Source organism: Melanaphis sacchari, unplaced genomic scaffold, assembly GCF_002803265.2.
Source record: "Melanaphis sacchari strain LSU unplaced genomic scaffold, SCAv2.0 Contig8_pilon_pilon, whole genome shotgun sequence".
Lineage (NCBI taxonomy): Eukaryota > Metazoa > Arthropoda > Insecta > Hemiptera > Aphididae > Melanaphis > Melanaphis sacchari.
In genome coordinates this window covers 4,381,812-4,400,669 of record NW_020271635.1, presented here as the reverse complement: position 1 = coordinate 4,400,669, position 18,858 = coordinate 4,381,812, and the positions used below count along the sequence as shown (strand labels likewise).

Below are 18,858 nucleotides of genomic sequence, written 5' to 3'. Positions count from 1 at the left end.
TTATCTATTATATTTTTATCTGCGCTACGCGCGTCGGGGCGGATTTAATTGCGCTGCGCGTTCTCGTTCAGCATCATCTATCCAACACGATATACAACGAACGCGTGTGTATGCATTACGAACGCGGCGCTTGACGCATGCGATCTAAACGTAGGTACGCGTCCCGACAATATCAGTCGTGCATTTAAAGTTCGCGCGACACTATATACGCACACGCTCCGGTCATCGTTATGGTTAGCGCCGCCGCAACGTACTGTCTGCTCGCCGCGGCCGCCGTGGCCGCCGCGTCCCGGAGCGCGTCCGCGGCCCGCATACTCGGGGTGTTCCCGCATCACGGGTACAGCCATCACGCGGTGTTCCTGCCCTACCTGCGGGCGCTGGCGGACCGCGGGCACGACGTGCACGTGATCAGCAACTTCGAATCGGCGCACCCGAACATCACCGACATCAGCGTCGCCGGTTCCATGCCCATGTCCAACAACGAAGTCCCTATCCAGCACACCGCCAGGGGATTCGGCGTGGTCGGCGCGTTGAAGGACATGTTCTATCTGTACGGCTTGGCCAGGACGACGGAGGGCCTGTTCGACGTGCCGGCCGTCCGGAGTCTGCTCGACGACCGCGCCGCGTCGTTCGACTTGATCGTCGCCGAACACTTCAACACCGAGCTGTCGCTCGGTTTCGTCGCCAAGTACCGCGCGCCGTTCGTGTTGCTCAGCAGCTGTCCGCTGACGGCGTGGACCCTGCCCCTGGTCGGCCAGTCGCAACAAGCGGCGTTCAGGCCGTCCTTCTTGAGCGGCGTGCCGGCGCGCATGGACTTCGGCCAGCGGCTCACCAACGTGGTCGTGGCGGCCGCGTCCGTCGCCGCGTTTCGGCTGCTGCACCGGCCCTGGAGCCAGCGGACGCTGGAAAAACGTATGGGCCTGGACGTGTCCCTGGAAGAGTTGGCGTCCAACGTCAGTCTGGTGTTGGCCAACACGCACTGGTCCTTACACGGGGTGTCGCCCTCCGTGGCTGCTTTAAAGGAGGTCGGTGGGATGCACATCGCGCCACCTAAACGACTGCCACTCGTTAGTACCTGTAATATACTATCTGCACGTATTTTATGATATAAATAACAAAAATTAATCGACTCGTACACAGTAACGCGAAATAATATTTTTACTCGCAATCGCGCGTAGTTTTTGCGCGTTTAATGTTTGTAAATATGGCGATATACGTTACAGTATTTCCATTTTAGACAATTCCATAATCCCAAGTATCGCACGCGACCATTGATCAGATATATATATAGACTGGTAATTTAATAAATGCACGATGTAGGTATGTCTATTATTGGCTATTTGATGTATGTATATTGGAATATTACATGAACCAAATGTTAGGTTAGGTTAAGTTAGGTTTTTGTCAAATTTTTTGGATCATATATTATTCTGTACGATAAAGAGAATAATAACGCATTTATATAATATGCGTTATACTCAAGTAACTGTGAAGAATAGCATGAATTGGTATTCCTAGCTACAGTTTTTTTTCATCACTATAGATTACAAAACTATAAGTACAGCAAATATTTAAATTAATTAAGCTTAGGAAGCAAAATTGGTAACGGGTTAATAAAAATAATGATTAATGATAACTATTAAATAGTCGTTGATAGAGCTAATAAAATTGCGTAACGACGTTATAATATAATCTAGACTAAACGCAGTAATTATCTACATATATATAAAAAAGACAAGACATTTTTTCCTGATAGTAATTAATAAATAATTGAACGTTAGCTACCATTAGCTGATGTTGTTTCAATATATTTATAAACTACGTATTCTTTAAGAACTTTAAAAACTACTGTTTTATTTTTTTAGATGTAAAAAAAATATTATTTTGTTTTAAATTGCGATTTTGTGTTATATTAATGGAACATCAACGTATTGTATCTTCAAACAAATTGAATTCTATTGAATCTAAGAAAATTCTTCTTTAAAGATAACTATAAAGTGCATTCGTAGGTATAATTTTTTGCTAAAATCCTTGATTTAACATAACGGTTACAGACAAATAAGATGAAATAAGTTTTGTTAACTTAAGCGAGAAAATCCTTTATAACAAAAGTTTAGTTTCAGTTTTTTTTTATAGAACTTATTGCAAATATATGATTCTAAAATAAAAAGAAAAGTAAGAAACTGCCTCATCGTTGTACATACAATTTTGTCGAATGTGCATAGTCATTGAAAAGTATGTCACTGTAATGAATGTGAGAAATTTGAATTCAATGAAATCCATCAAATAATTGCATACAAAAAACAATTCTGAACGAAAACGGTCTGTCAGCCTATATTACTATTTACTAAGTATATTAATATATTATATGATAATATAATATACTCGTATTTATATTACTATTAAAGAAATGTATTGTACTATTAGCAATACAATAAGCTGGATTTATTTTGTCAAAAACATTGATTTTAAAAATTTAATTGTAGGTATAAAATATAATAATTTACTTTAAACATTCAAGTAACCACATATAGTTTAAATTATAATTATAATTATAGTTAAAATCGTTATAATCTTCATTTAAATATTTAATTTTGTGAGAATTTGAACTTAAAAGTTTCATAAAAAACCTCTACTTATACATTTTTTTTTAGGTTGGTTTGGTTTTATTATGAAGTATTCACGAAAAAATCTTATACTAAATTTTAAAACCCTTAGATATAAAGAATAAAATGTTTATGCATTTTAAAACAATGAAGTTTATGGAATAATTTGCAATTTCAATCGATTTCGTCAAAATTCTAACATAATAAACACTTATAAAAAATATTTTGATTATGTATTTTTCATATTTTTGAATTAGTATATGACAATTATATGAATAACTATTACATTAAATTTTCAAGGTTTTTTTATTAAATGAAAAGTTTTTTATTGACTTTTATAATAAAAATAAAAAAATAAAAAAAAATTTGAAAATGTCGATAACTAGCTTAAAAATAATCATTATACCTACCTATTTGGAAAATGTATAGAAAATCTTAATATAAATATTTGATGAAAATTTCTATCATCTAATGTTATTCGTTTCTGTGTTCGCCAAATAAAACAAAATTTATTTTATCAAATACTGGTTTCATTCATTCTCGTTTTTCCTCAATTTTTTTTTTGTTAGTTTTTTCTAGTTATTTTGAAAATTGTAAAATACAAATAAACATACACACATCATTGTAAAATGAATACATTCATTTTTCTTCTCAATTAGGTTTGGTTCGGAAGTCATTTAGTTAGGAAATAAAAGTTTACTTTTTTATTTTATTTTACTTTTTACCTAAATTTGGGAAAATAAATTGTTTACATTTATTATTGTAAGTATAAAACAATGACTTAACAGCATGCCTAAGTAAGTGAAGTAATCTAATAAACGACGAGGGATGTAAAAATTAAAACGTACAGGAAAAAAATGATGTTATTATATTTTTATTGTTATTAATTTATATATTTTTATCACTCGTATTTATTAGGTATATGATGTGCATAAAAAATATGTACTTAATTCTATTATCAAGAATAAGTGAAACATTATAAATGCAACGTGTTAACATAAACAAGATACATTTATAGGTGTATGTATAAATATTAAAATAATAACAATATTAATAATAATTAATTACTCAATAATTACTAATAATATTGATAAAAAAAATGTATTGCTGTAGTTAACTCGTGTTTTAGGCTATATATTTTAGTTTACGTTTTAAAATGACACAAGAAAATTAAAATATTATATTCAAATTAAAAAAAAAATACTCAGTTAATATATATGTATAAGAATATACTTAATGAAAAATATATTCAATAAATCAATACTTATAGGGAGGTATTAAATTTATATTTAGAGAGATAGGTGTAAATAGTTCAAAGGTTTTGGGGGTACTCTTCCATATTATTTACAAAAAATTATCTATGCTTAATACTAAATTTTGAAATTAGGAGATTTGGCAGACATTTAGAAAGAAAAAGTATATATTTGTGTTAATGTATTTGTGTATATATTAATATAACCTATATCATAGTAATATAGTATATATCTAACTATTTAAAAACCATAATAACAACTAGTTATTATTATTATTATTATTATACTATTCTAGTTAGATAGTCTACAATAAAATATAAATATGTTTATTTAATAAATAGTATCTAATAAAAATAAGTATTATTGTAAATATTAATTATTATTAAGTAAAATAATAATAATTAATACAACATCATTAGTTGGAATTTGGTTTTTCTTTGAAAAAATTATCTTCGTTATATCAAAAATGTTTTAAAAAATAGTTTTGTCAAATAATAATTACCAAAGCAATCAATTTAAAAATTAGAGCGTAATAAGACTAATAACTAATATTAGAAGGAAGGTTCAGATATCAGATAAATTATGCGATATTGTATTTTACAGGACATTATAACAATGGGTGTATTATAGTTTTTATAAAATGTTGATAAATGTTAGTATAATTTACAATTTTTGTATTACCTACTTATTTTTTATTCAAATTTTTATATGAGAGTTATAACATTTTAGCTTAAAAAAAAAAGAATGAAAAAGGGTTAGAGAGCCTAGTTAAAAAGCGCAGAGCTCACTGGTCACATGTATACAGAAATATTTACGTGTTAAATAAATATATTAAAAATATAAAATGGTTTAGAAAATAATATAATAACACATGACAGTGTTACAAGTCTTAGATTAAAAATTTACATTGTATACTTTGACCTCAGTATTAACATATAACTGTTTTACCTAAGAATATTTATCAGGATTAACATTTAACTATATTATATTATTTTATATGCACATAAAAAAAAAATAATATTCATCACTTGTATTAATAATTCAATGACTTTCTTTAATGTCATCGATTATTTTAATTTCCCCCCTCTTCATTAACCATATCAACGTATTTATATATTTACAGAGTTTATTTTATAGGTTTAAAAAATACATAACATAGATAAGTTGATATAATTTTGTATTAGTTTTTTTTTACACTATGTTTTATTGAGAGTAGTTGAAAATATTTTTTTTTACCTTATATGTTGACTTTGCTCCCACCCTATTTAAAAATCTTGACCATGCCACTGCTTATAGATCATTAAAATACACTTTATATAACGATGATTTTGACCTTTAAATTTTCTATGATCATTATTTTATGAAAAAAATGAAATGATAATAAATTAGGAAATAGGAAATAATAAATTTGTGACTAATTTGGCCAAAAATGTACTAAAAATAATAAAATGTATACATTTTTTTTATTCTAAAATTGTTTTTATAGAATTATAATTTTACAAGCTAATAGTATAAAATGTACGATATTTATCTCGTATTCTAATAGATTGTTAAACTTTAATCAAAATAATGTTGCTATCTTTACTCTTTAGTGCTCACAATTCTACAAAATAAAATTTAGACAAATCAGATAGACAGAGAAACATAAATTAAAATTTTAGTACAAACAACTTTAAGTCTTTTAAATTAAAATAATTTATTAGTTATTTTATTAGTAATGATACACAACAAAATCTTAATCAAGTCGTTATTTATTAAAATAATTAAAATCAGATGTTTACAATATCATCCAATTTGCCATCAAAGTTTAAGATCAAAACATCTTTCAACTATTTATTGTACAAACACATACAAAAAAAAAGAGATAATTTCAAAATCAATAAATCTATAATGAAAATAAATTTAATTCTGTCAAAAATACAAAAACTGGTTTCATAAATTCATATCTTTACTATTTAGTTATTTTTTTGGTTTATTTTGAACAGTAAATTAGAGTATTTTACTTTAGTTTCCTCTTTTAAAAGTACATCTAATTAAAATTTGTTGCCAAAAACCACGTTTAAAGAAAGAATTCTAAACAACTCCTAAAATCAAAGTCATAAAAAAAAATAGATCATTATTCAATATAAAACAAATACATTCATTGCTGCGTTCAGAATTTAAAATAGGTTGCTTAGGTAAAATTTACACAAGTTTCATGTATACGTCATACATATTTTCTTTAACTACAGTGAATAATAATTGTGAATAATAACGTTAAGATTATAATTAATACTGTTGTTATTATTCATGAGGAACTTACCAGGTTTTTTTTTTTTTTTGAAACAAAATATAATAGTTATTCATACAGTTCATTAAGCTAATATAACATATTTAAATATTAAAACAAATAATATAACTTATTCTGTGTACTTTATATTAATTATACATTTTAAATATTATCTTAGTTTTTGCTTTTATTTTTAAATATTAAAACTCACTTAAAATACCAATTGATTTTTATCAGTAAAGATAAACAGAATAATTGAAGTTCTAATATATTATATTTGTTTATGTACATTGTACCTATAGATATAAATTAGAGTGAAAAAAATATGTATACACTATACACATTATAGAAGCACAAATTGCAAACCCTAAAATCAGGAAACTAGTCAATGGGTCTTGTAAAAGAGTTGTTAATATTTTATGACGAAATATTTCTTTTGTATAAGATCGTATTTTATAAATATAACTACAACATTATGTACTTACTCTAAAATCGATAAAATGTATTCAAAATGATGGATTCATACTATCGATTCATCTAAAAAAAAATAAATAAAATTAATAAAAAATAAAAAAATAAATACTATATCAATATTATACAAAATTATGATGGATAAAGTTATTGAAGCATAATATAAAGGACAAAAAGGTTCATAGGTCATAACTGAAAATATTTATATTAATTAAATTTAGGTTATGTATTAACTTAAATTTTCTGACTTACTATGCTTTTAACAATTCATGTAACTCTCTGGTTGGCTGGATAAACATCTATTCACTGTAAATAAATTAAATTCGTCACATATCAATCAATTTTATTCCTTCGTCTAAACTTTCTAGTACTCATAAAAGTTCAAGAGATAAAATATTTTTGTATGATTATCATGTCGAAATAATTATTAATGTAAATATTTTTGTGAAAAATTCAAGTCTAAGTTATTCTTGGTTTTTAAATCTACAACGAAAACAAAATCATTTATGTTGAAATCTGATTTTAAGTGAATATTCCTGTTTTTTTTGTATTTACGTTCCTATTGGCTGTTATAATTACAAAAATCAAAAATATAGTTTTTGATGGTCATAAAAAAGTGTGTTCAGACAAAATGAAAACATGAAGTTTATCATTATGAAATCAATGCGTTGTGGCTTCACTAAAAAACTAAAAGCGTATCAAATGTTTGGCACTTGCCATTCCACTCGACAATTCATCGGTTTTTTTTTTTTGTTATAAATAGTACAATGCCCACACTCAGATCCGCTCAACTCGGTTAGTCATGAACCTCATTCATTGGACGAACCGTCGCGTATATTTTAAAATACTCGTCACATCAGACATTTTTGAGTATATTATACATGTATACCTGCACTCATCCGGCTAATACTGTCGGATGACGATATTCAATACCTACATCACGACTTACGATAAGCATAATATCAATGATATGATTAGATTCCTATACGTCATTCTCGTCTAGTACGTTTTACAGTCGTTTTACAATCCGCGATCGCAGTTAGAACGTAACCACTCGACAACCACATTCTATAAACAGTGTTAGCGCGCAGCGACCATGGTGAACACCGACGCCATAACGACGTTTTGTCTGCTCGTCGCGGCCGCCGTGGCCGCCGGGTCCCGAAGCGCGTCCGCGGCTCGCGTGCTCGGGGTGTTCCCGCATCACGGGTACAGCCATCACATGGTGTTCCTGCCCTACCTGCGGGCGCTGGCGGACCGCGGGCACGACGTGCACGTGATCAGCAACTTCGATTCGGCGCACCCGAACATCACCGACATCAGCGTCGCCGGTTCCATGCCCATGTCCAACAACGAAGTCCCTATCCAGCACACCGCCAGGGGATTCGGCGTGGTCGGCGCGTTGAAGGACATGTTCGCATCTGTAGGCTTGCCAGGACGACGGAGGGCCTGTTCGACGTGCCGGCCGTCCGAGTCTGCTCGACGACCGCGCCGCGTCGTTCGACTTGATCGTCGCCGAACATTTCAACACCGAGCTGTCGCTCGGTTTCGTCGCCAGTACCGCGCGCCGCCCGTGTGCCAGCAGCGTCCGCTGACGCCGTGGAACCTGCCCCTGGTCGGCCAGTCGCAACACGCGGCGTTCAGGCCGTCCTTATTGAGCGGCCTGCCGGTGCGCATGGACTTCGGCCAGCGGCTCGTCAACGCGGCCGTGGCGGCCTCGACCGCCGCCGCGTTTTGGCTGCTGCACCGGCCCTGGAGCCAGCGGACGCTGGAAACGTATGGGCCTGACGTGTCCCTGGACGAGTTGGCGTCCAACGTCAGTCTGGTGGCACAACACGCATTGTCCTGCGACGGGCGTCGCCACCGCGGCTGCTGGGAGGTCGGTGGATGCACATCGCGCCACGCAAACAATTGCCACTCGTTAGTACTCGAGATACATTATGTCACTATTTACCATTATAAATTAGGTAAAATATTTCATAACGATTTGTGTACACTGTACCATACAGTTGTATTTAGTTTAGAATAATCATTACCTATATAATATAAACAGTATAATATTGTATAATAATAATAATAATAATATTCTATACTACGTTAGCCAAAAAAATCCTATAGATTTTCAAGTCACAATCCCGACAATGAACAATAGTAACATAGTTTTTATAAATTTATTTTATCTGTTACATAAATATTAAACTACTCAATATTACTGGCACACCTATTGGTAAGATATAGAAATATACGATTTATTCTTATAGGTGAATGCCTATAAGAATGCCCATCTTTTTTCATAAAGTCGAAAACACTTTCATTGTAATCGCCATGTAATTGTGTTTTATAAATTATATTGCACTTATGAATATTACTTGAATTTTACTAAACCAAACACATAATAATTTAATATTATTTTCTTTTATACTCACAAATCACGATACGGCTTACGGGTATGGTATTGTTACGGAACTGTTGATAATTACCACAATTTAGGTAAATACTAGGCAGTGGCGTATGTTAAAACAGAATAATTTTCGGGTTGGACTATTTGTACAAAAGGTAGCAAGACTTAAACGTAACATCTATAAGCGTCTATTGTATAGTAAAGAGGTTCCCAAGAGTGGGTCACGTATTTTTAAATAATACATTTTTTTATACATGTGTTACTTTTTCTCAAATAACTAAAAAAAAGGTCATTGATATTATTGTGGTTCGTCAAAATTTAAATAATTTCCAATACATTCAATAGTTTCTAAAAAAATAACCCACTTTATGCTACAAGTGGTTATTATTTCATGACAAGAATTTTTAAAATTGTAATTATTTAATTGATTTAACTTCAAATTTTTCGGTGAAAATAAGATATATAAATATTATAAAAATTAATAATAATCATAGGTAAATTGATATGACATCATCAAGCTCGGATTAAGATAATTTTGGGTCCGGGACCAAACAATTTTAGTGGTCCTTACCCCTTGTTTGATATCGGTTGTGAGTCCCAGGCCTCCTCTTAATCCGGGATTGGACATATTATTATGTTTAAAGAACCATAAAATATAAAAATAAAATAAACACTCAATTTACCTAAACTAAACGGTCAACAAATAATATTATAACCAATACCTATATAATATTTATATTTCTTAAAAGTAGCTTTTCTCTGTTATTCAGTATACAATAATACCTATTTAAAATAATATAGTTGATAATTTTAAATCAAAAACTATTTTTTAATAAGAAAATGTGTATAACTTAAAAAAAACATTTATCAAAAGCTAGATATATTATATAGTTTAAAATAAATATAGCTATTTATAAAATAAACTAAAAATTGTTAAAATTGTATGTTCAATAGAAGACGTTTTATCTACAAGTTATCAATTCAACGATCCAATCTCATCTTTTAAAAAAGTAATATGATACTGGTAATTAGTAGTTTTTATATACATTAACCATTAAAAGTATTAAGTTGTCTATTAGTCGGCGATTAACAATAATAAAATCATGTTTTTTTGTTCTTATCTTTCTCAAATACGATAAAACTAGGTATTTTAGTGAATAATTTTAATTTAATATAATTGTACACTTTTTAAATAATTGTGTTGCTAACGTTTACCTAAATTACTAAATATTTTATTTAATTACATTGACTAAAGTACCTATTAAAATATACAATAGTAACAAAATGTATATTTCACGTTTTAATCTATTAAATGTTTTATCTTAAGTAATAATTATAATACAAGAGTGTTCAATGTTCATAGATATTATAGAATATTCTCATTAATAATATTTTATTCGAAATAAACTACGCACATAACTTTAATGATTGTTTTATTTGTAACAGTAATTAGTAATGTTACAGTAGTTTCTCCAGCGAACACGGCAATCATCTTAGTTGTGTTCCCTCATTAAATTTTAGTCATAATTTAGTTTACCCACCATATTCAGACTCCCAAACAAGAGATACAATATTTCTATTATCACTATTTCACTAACTATCCTAACATAAATAATTTTTATTATATTTATAATAAATAAATTATTAAATTTATAATTTAATTTAGAGGGTCAATGCCTATAAATAATAACAAAAATGTATCAACCATATCGAAGGCAATTCAATAAATAAAGTAAAACGTTCCATAAAATATAATTTTGTGATTTTATGACCACGAAAAAATATATGAAGTCATACCTATTTTAATTAGATAGCGTGAAGATATTATTAAACAATCCTTTTAAGTTTAATTTACTTAGTACTGAACATTTAAATAACGAATATTTTTAGGATATGTATTAAAATTCAACATATTCTGAATAGTTACAAATTGTTGCTTTAGTATCAGCATTATAATTGGACAGCCATATTAGTTAATATATTTTCAATATTAACCGGCTTAGGCACAAAAATGGGGTTTATTTGTATTTGAAAATACAATTTATAGACTTAAGTCGAAGTTTAATAATTATTAAACAAAATGTTTACGTTAAGGTTTTATTAGACCAATTAATTTTGAATGCTTATTTGATTATAATTAACGCTAATTTTGTACTATTTAAATCTAAATCGTTAGTACCGGCTGTTGTAGAAATTGGTAGGATATACATAATGCCAATCAAACCTTTAACTATGATATAAATGTCTAATTTGTAGCATAATAATAGTAGTTTTGTTTAATGTTTTCAATAAAACACGTAAAACCAGTCATATAATTACTAATTAGATATAACTACACTAATAGTATAATAAAATATACGTATACTATATATATTTATACAACCCAAGTTATTCGAGCTATATAAGTATTGTGTTGATATAATCACTCAAACACTCAAATAACATTCTGATAAAAAAAGAACGATAAATTTGTCTTTTTCTAATCAATAGAGATTAGGTACCTAATAAATGTAGATTATTTTCTTTTGAAATACATAGAAAACGTTATAATATGTTTGTATTATGGTAGTGTGTGTTCAAATATAATCGATATAAAAATGATGAACTGCAGTTCAAAAATTCTATTACAATTGTTGGTTATACTTCCGTTCTTTCAAGATGCTTTGTGTGCAAACATTCTAGGCGTATTTCCAATCGAAGCCCTTAGTCATCAAATCATTTTTGATTCTTACATGTCCGAACTTCACCGCCGTGGTCATAATGTAACGGTGTATACACATTATCCAGACCTTGCCTCCGAACAATACAAGCGAATACAAATCACCAACATGTCGTCTGTATTGGACCCAAGCTACGTGACCATGGACCATATGTATTCGCCATCAATTTTGAATAATTATAAACACATGTTTCACATCGTGCGTAATGGAGAAACATACACTCAGTCCGATGCACTGCGTCAACTGTACAACCAGCCAGAAGACATTTACGATTTAATTGTGACCGAAACATGTAATACCGATCTATACCTAGCGTTGATAGAACGATTCAAAGCTCCATTTATTGCATGGACTACATCTCCGTTGTTCGTGTGGTCCGCCGATCGCATGGGGATGTCCACCCATCCTGCATACATACCAGTACTAATGACAACGTACGGACCACAAATGACTTTCGTAGAACGAACTTATAATACACTGTTGCGATCGATGGCTTATCATGAGTATTATATGAAATCATCAATATCCTCTCAGAAAATCGCTTCAAAACGTTATAAAAATTCAACTAAATTAGATCAGTTGGTGTTAAAGACTAGCTTGTTGTTTATAAATACATATCATACTATATGGGGCAGTAGGCCACTACCACAAAACGTTATCGAAGTAGGAGGTCTGCACGTAAAACCACCAAAACCTCTGGAAGAGGTTTGAAAACAAAATAAAAATTCATTATATAATATTAATTCATTGTTGAATTGTTTTTTAGTTATTATACATTTATTAATTCAATTATTTTATGTGTTTATAGGACATACAGAAATATATTGACGAAGCTGAGAATGGAGTAATTTATTTCTGCATGGGCAGTTTATTACGGGGTGAAACTTTTTCAGCCGAAAAAAGGCAAATGTTCTTAAATGTCTTTAATAAAATTCCACAACGAGTTCTGTGGAAATGGGAAGGTGAACTACCCGGAAAACCATCCAATGTAATGATTCGCAAATGGATGCCTCAACGAGATATTTTAGGTGAGTACCTTATCTATAATATAGTATATATATATTGTATATAATGTAGTATATACTATATATATGCATTTGACATGATTTATGTTATTTATAATCTTATCTATTTAAATTTATAAATATGCAATTTCACTGCAGCAATTTTAAGATTTAAATTTAAATTTTTGACCATGAATACGTATTAGTTTATAATTGTTAATTATTATTTGTTAGTAATATTTTTAAAATTTTTTTTGGTGAACAGCCCATCCTAATGTTAAACTATTTATATCTCATGGTGGCCTATTGGGAACTACTGAAGCTGTGTATGAAGGCGTTCCAATCTTATCAATGCCAATTTTTGGCGATCAAATGACAAATATTAAAGCTGTTGTAAGCAAAGGAGCTGCAGAGTTGATGAATTACGGAGATTTAAATGAAGATGAAATTTACATGAAAATAACATCTATGCTTACAAATCCTGAGTAAGTGTATTGTTAAAATCTTTAATATCTACCGCGAATACTGTTTCCCATAGCAGTAATACGTACAAATATGTTATTCTATGCGTGTTATATTTTTATGATCTTTACTTACTTTTAAAATATAGATACAGGCAAAAGGCTAAAGAATTATCAGAAGCTTTTCGTGATCGACCTATGTCTCCTTTAGAAACTGCAGTGTATTGGACAGAATATGTCATCCGACACAAAGGGGCGCCGCAACTTCGGTCTGCCGCTGTCGGTATGCCATGGTATCAATACTATTTAATCGATGTACTAGTTGTAATTTTTTTAACTGTAACAACAATTTTTGTATTACTTTATTGCTTAATTTTTAAAGTTCTTTTAAGATTGTTCAATAGAAAATCTAAACAGAAAAAATCTTAATAATTAAGATAATTTGACTTAGGTTAAGTATGCTAAATAAAATTACTTAAATAGTGGTAAAATTTTTATTATTAGTGCTAGATATTACATAAATATTAATACATTTATACATAACCTATGTAAGTGCTATACTGAATTTTAAAAATTGGATAGTAGAACTTTAAGGTAATAACAAACTAGATACTATTTTATAGATGCATTTTTTTTAATATCTACATGAATAAAATGTTTATACTAAGAATAATTAAAAATAATTTATATCATAAAATGGTAGGTACGTTTAAGATTTATACTTGTAGTAATACTTGTCTAATTACGATTATATTATGAACAATATATTTATACATCTAAAAATGCTATGCCTAAAAAGTAAAAAGTATCTATAGCTGTTAATTGTTGTCTTTTATTAACTTATACTTGGGCATGGCAGAAACCTACGGGTGCCCACTAAAAATTCTGCCAAATAGGCGTCCGAACTAGGCCTTTGGGCCTACTCCCGGACATAAGCGCCATATGCTAAAAAAAAAAAAAAAAAACTTATACTTGTTGTACATACACCGTTTATTAAGGTGAATATGTTCATCACATAATAATAGCTTATAATTGATTTAAATATTATTATTGAAGTATCATTATGTTTACTTATAGTAAATTAGTAAATAATTATACATAAGATCAATAATGTTTAAAAGTTTCAAATCTCTACGAATAATATATTTTCAATTATCTACAGAAAAATATTATCTACATTTGTTGTTTTTGTTAAAATATTAATTTTTATCAAAATTGTGCTTAATAAAAATTTAAAAAAACTTTTGTGCATATATTTTTGATATTTTTAGCTTATTGTAAATCTTTAAAATTAAAAATAAAAAAAACTATTTTTACTGTTCAAAAAGTGAAGACAGGCACAAAGAAAAAAATACATACATATCATTCTAAAATCAATACATTCATTGTTCCACTCAAAACCTAAAAAAGTAATACTTTTTATAAGCTCTTAAGAACCTTAAATCATTTGCTATCAAAATATAAAATAAAAAGAGAATAGGTAATCTTTTAGGTACTAATCTTCTTTAATTATTCTAAAATAATTATTGAAGTATTATAGTCCCTGCGGAAATTTCGTCTGAATAGCCCGTGTTATAGCATTTAAAAAAATATATATAAAAATAATGAATATTAATACTAAAGATTCATTAAAATATATTTATTAATAAATATTTACCTACTCTACAGAAATAGTAGTAGGTACCCCCCGTATAAACGCAAATGAGATATGAGTGGTGAAACTGAAATTGTCTTGTCTTACTGGCAAATTAAATTTGCGTCCCCTCAAGTTTTGGGTATAATATTAAATTAGATATTATTCATCAATTATCAATATTATAAATTTAAAAATAATATTTAACAAGTAATGCCTATAATAGCTAAAGTACAGAATATAATATATAATGATTGTTTGCTAAAATAAAAACAAATCACATGGAAAATTATTCTTACGAAACTTACATAAATGAAGAAAATACATTTTATTTTAAGGATAATTTATAAAAATATTGATTTAATTATTTAGTTTTAAGTTTTTTTTTTTTTTTTGTTAAATAATATTCTAAAGTTTAAACATAATATATTAGTATATTACATTAATTATTATGTTTTGTTTTATATCTACCTGTTATCATTTTTTCGTTTATCGTTTTCCGTTTTCAAAATCAACCGTTTTTTTATGTGGCAAGTATAATGTTGTTATTTGTTATGAACACAACAATATTACCTACTTATTATAACTTTTCAAATCTTGAATCTATAGTATATCGTATATGCAATGGTTTTTGAGTTCTGCCTACAATCTAAAACTATATGTAGAAACCGCAGACATGGCTACTGATCAGAAGAAAGAGCAAAGACTGACCAACGCCTGTTTTGAGACATTGATAATGTTATGATTTTGGCGCGTAAATAATCAAAATAATTATTAAAATATTATCTATTGATAATAAACTTATATAAATTTTAATATCAAGATTCATGATTATTAAAAGTGCATATTTAATATTTATACTATTGTTCTATATTTCTTTCATATTTTGTCTGACGTTTGTCTCCAATAAGTCCAATACGAATGTCCATTCGCTTAGTGTTGTGTATTATGTATTATGCTAAGTTAATTTTTATTATTTATTGACTTATCGTTTTCTTTCTTTAAAAAATAAATACGTTTATTTAAAATATAGTTTCAGAGTTGTATAATTATTAATAATTTATTACTATCGGTTAACTGTACCTACTAAATAATAAAATATGAATTTTAATGATATGCATGCTTTAGCTAAACGTATAGATACTCAGGTTAAATCATTGGAGGCAAAAGTAGCTCATCCAATGAGTATGATATATTCTAATAATTCTAATCAAGGTGTCAAAGTACTATCAATGTTGAAAGATATGATCAAGGATGTAGAAAATAAAAAGGTACCTATTTAAAAATAAGTTCATTATTTATCTACATTTATCTGATTATCTATAGCGCTGTTCTTCGACCTTTTTAGACAGTAGATCAACTATAATTTTTAAAAAATTTCATTGGTTGCATTTACAGTATGACATGTATTTAATAATTTAAAATATATGTAAATATATATATATAATATTCTTATAATGTGTTTGCAAGTCTCAAATAAAGACGAGGTTAACTTGAAAACATTTTGAAGACCTCTGATTCTTAAATACATATTATATTATTAAATTAATAACTATTAATTTTAGTTAGTTATTAGGTACTTATTACTATTTAGTACCTACTTAAGTTTAAACTAAAAAAGTAATTAGTTAATATATTTTCTGTTTATAGAAAGAAATTGAGAGTTTGATACAAGAAGAAAATTTAACATGGTCTGGAATGGTAGAAGATTACAACTCTGTTGCTAAATTTAAATCAGAAGTTGTTGCTAATTTGAATGATTATGAAAATATGTGGTCATCTAACTATCCTGATTATAAACCATTTATATCATACAGTCATTCTGATTCAGTAAATGAAGAATTAGATTCTCTCAATGAACTTAATATTCACGATGATAGACAAATAGCAGATCAGTATCCTTTTACTTAATTTATTTCACAAATAGTAAAATAATATGGTAGAAAAATGTTTATCTAATTTTTAGTACATATAAAAAATTATAATTTTTAGCAATAGGTATTCTATATTTCAATAAAATCAAATACTATTAACACCTTTAAATTACCTATTCATATAAAATGTTACATTTTAAATTGTCATTATGTTACCAAACGTTGAATTACTTTTTATTTAAATTTTTTTTTATTAAACATGACATTTAATTTTGATGGACTCACAAAAATTCCTGAATTCCTAATGTGGCCCTCCTAAAATAGTATTTGGAAACCACTATTTAGTTTTAGTCAATTTTATTAAATAACAAGAATATTTTATCAGTCTTTATTCTATCTCTATTTTATCTAAGTTAAGAAGATAATTTGGCTGCTGACTTATACACAAGAGTGAGGCTTAACTACAGATAACAGGTATGCAGATAATTGACTGTAGGGGTGACGACCTGATAGGGCCTAAACACTCGCTTACAAAAATTGGTTGCCAAATTGTGTTTTCAACTTGAATAAAGTAATCTTGTTTTTCATATTCTAATTTATAATACAGTCAACTCGCTGTATTGTGAATTTCTAGGAACTTGAAAATTAGTTTGTTACAATGATATTTATATTATATCACAATACTTTCAAAGAAACCACAGTTTTGTTTACTATTTTGAGATTTTTGTTACATCACTAGTTGATAAAATTTTATTTTAACTATATTGTTTAAGGTTATTAAAATTATTAAAAATAAAATAAACAAATATGATATATTTCCTTATATTTTACCATAAGATCTTTAAATGATAGTCTCAACAATGTCAATATCACAATGTCTTAATATTTTTATTGTATGCAGAGGATTTTGGTTGGTAAAAAACAAATTATTTTAAGCAGAACCGTTACTTCAATTTTTTTTAAATGTGTATTATTATGTGTTGTGCAAAAACAAGTTTACAATTTTTTTTTTTTAATATAAATATGTTACCACTAGTTAATTTCTTAATTCATATTGTATTCATCGCTTATCAAACCTGCTTTTTATACAAAAATGTTGTATAGATTTTAGATTTTAACTTAAACAATATTAAAAAAAAGTATACAAATGTATTTCAATGATAAATTAAATGTTATTTTTATTTGGAATATATTTTTAATTTTATTACCTACAATTTATAATAAATACATTTTTTTAAATTTTAGTTTATCATTTAAATAAGACCCTAACATTTTCAAAACTAAATGAATTAATTTTTGGTTAAAATAAATTGATTTTTTTTTTTATATGTATATACTTGACTGCCTATTGCCCAATTAATTATTTATTCTGCAGTTTAAAACCTGCCTGAATGCAGTATGACAAGGTTTTTTCCATCAATGCATAATGCATAATATATGTATACAGTACAAATAAATATATTATATTAAATATAATTGGATAAAAAAATTGATGGTGATAAATTTTATTGATGGATAATATTTTTGTTACATATTTTAAGTCACTTAACAATATTTTCTTGAAAAAATATTTTTACTAATTTACCATACCAATAAAAAATGTTATGTTCTATAGGTAGTTCTTTGTATAAATTTTGAAAAATGCAACAAAAAACTATTGCATAGTAAAAAACATCCCTAGTACACAACAGTCTAAAGATCCAAAATTATTTTTCTCAAACCAACTTTTACAGTTATTACACCAAAAAAAAATATAAATTTTAATCATTGAAAATATTTTTAAACATGTTTTTATGATATAAAATTATGTAAAAGAAATAATTGTAAAAATATTAATAATTTAAAAAATCCCTCAATTGCCTATACATATGTATACCATCATTAATTTTCTAGTTCATGAAGAAAATGCAAATATTTTGCAGCATGAACCAGTTTTAACTTATTTGACTTTACCCGGTGTTTTAATTAAATATTTCGTTTAAATAAAATGTAACTAGAGTGTAACAAGGTAATAGGGTTATGATATTTTGCTTCAAATATTTTTTGATAATATAATATGTTATTATATTTAAAAATATTTTTATTAATTAAATGTTAAATCAAAATAAAGCAGAATTTTATAAATATACAGCAAGGTAATATGTATATAAATGAAAATTTGATTAG

General features: G+C 28.2%; 2 protein-coding genes across 3 annotated transcripts; both read left to right on the top strand.

Moving 5' to 3' along the window:
* LOC112602777 (UDP-glucuronosyltransferase-like) lies at window positions 1-13,676 on the top strand. 2 transcript variants are annotated; one of them, XM_025351096.1, is made up of 5 exons: window positions 1-1,040; window positions 8,493-8,519; window positions 12,529-12,748; window positions 12,990-13,209; window positions 13,335-13,676. In XM_025351096.1, exons 1-5 carry the CDS (start codon window positions 231-233, stop codon window positions 13,612-13,614), a joined length of 1,557 nt encoding a protein of 518 aa, XP_025206881.1. In that variant the 5' UTR covers window positions 1-230; the 3' UTR covers window positions 13,615-13,676. The 2 variants fall into 2 exon arrangements, with proteins under 2 accessions (XP_025206881.1, XP_025206880.1); XM_025351095.1 differs by lacking the exon at window positions 8,493-8,519 and having other exon boundaries at window positions 5-1,067.
* Window positions 13,677-15,860: 2,184 nt separating this feature from the next.
* Window positions 15,861-17,646, top strand: LOC112602659. Its single transcript, XM_025350855.1, has 3 exons — window positions 15,861-16,089; window positions 16,469-16,713; window positions 17,530-17,646. The coding sequence occupies exons 1-3, from the start codon at window positions 15,919-15,921 to the stop codon at window positions 17,573-17,575; spliced, it is 462 nt and encodes a 153-aa protein (XP_025206640.1). The 5' UTR covers window positions 15,861-15,918; the 3' UTR covers window positions 17,576-17,646.
* The last annotated feature ends 1,212 nt before the right edge of the window (window positions 17,647-18,858 follow it).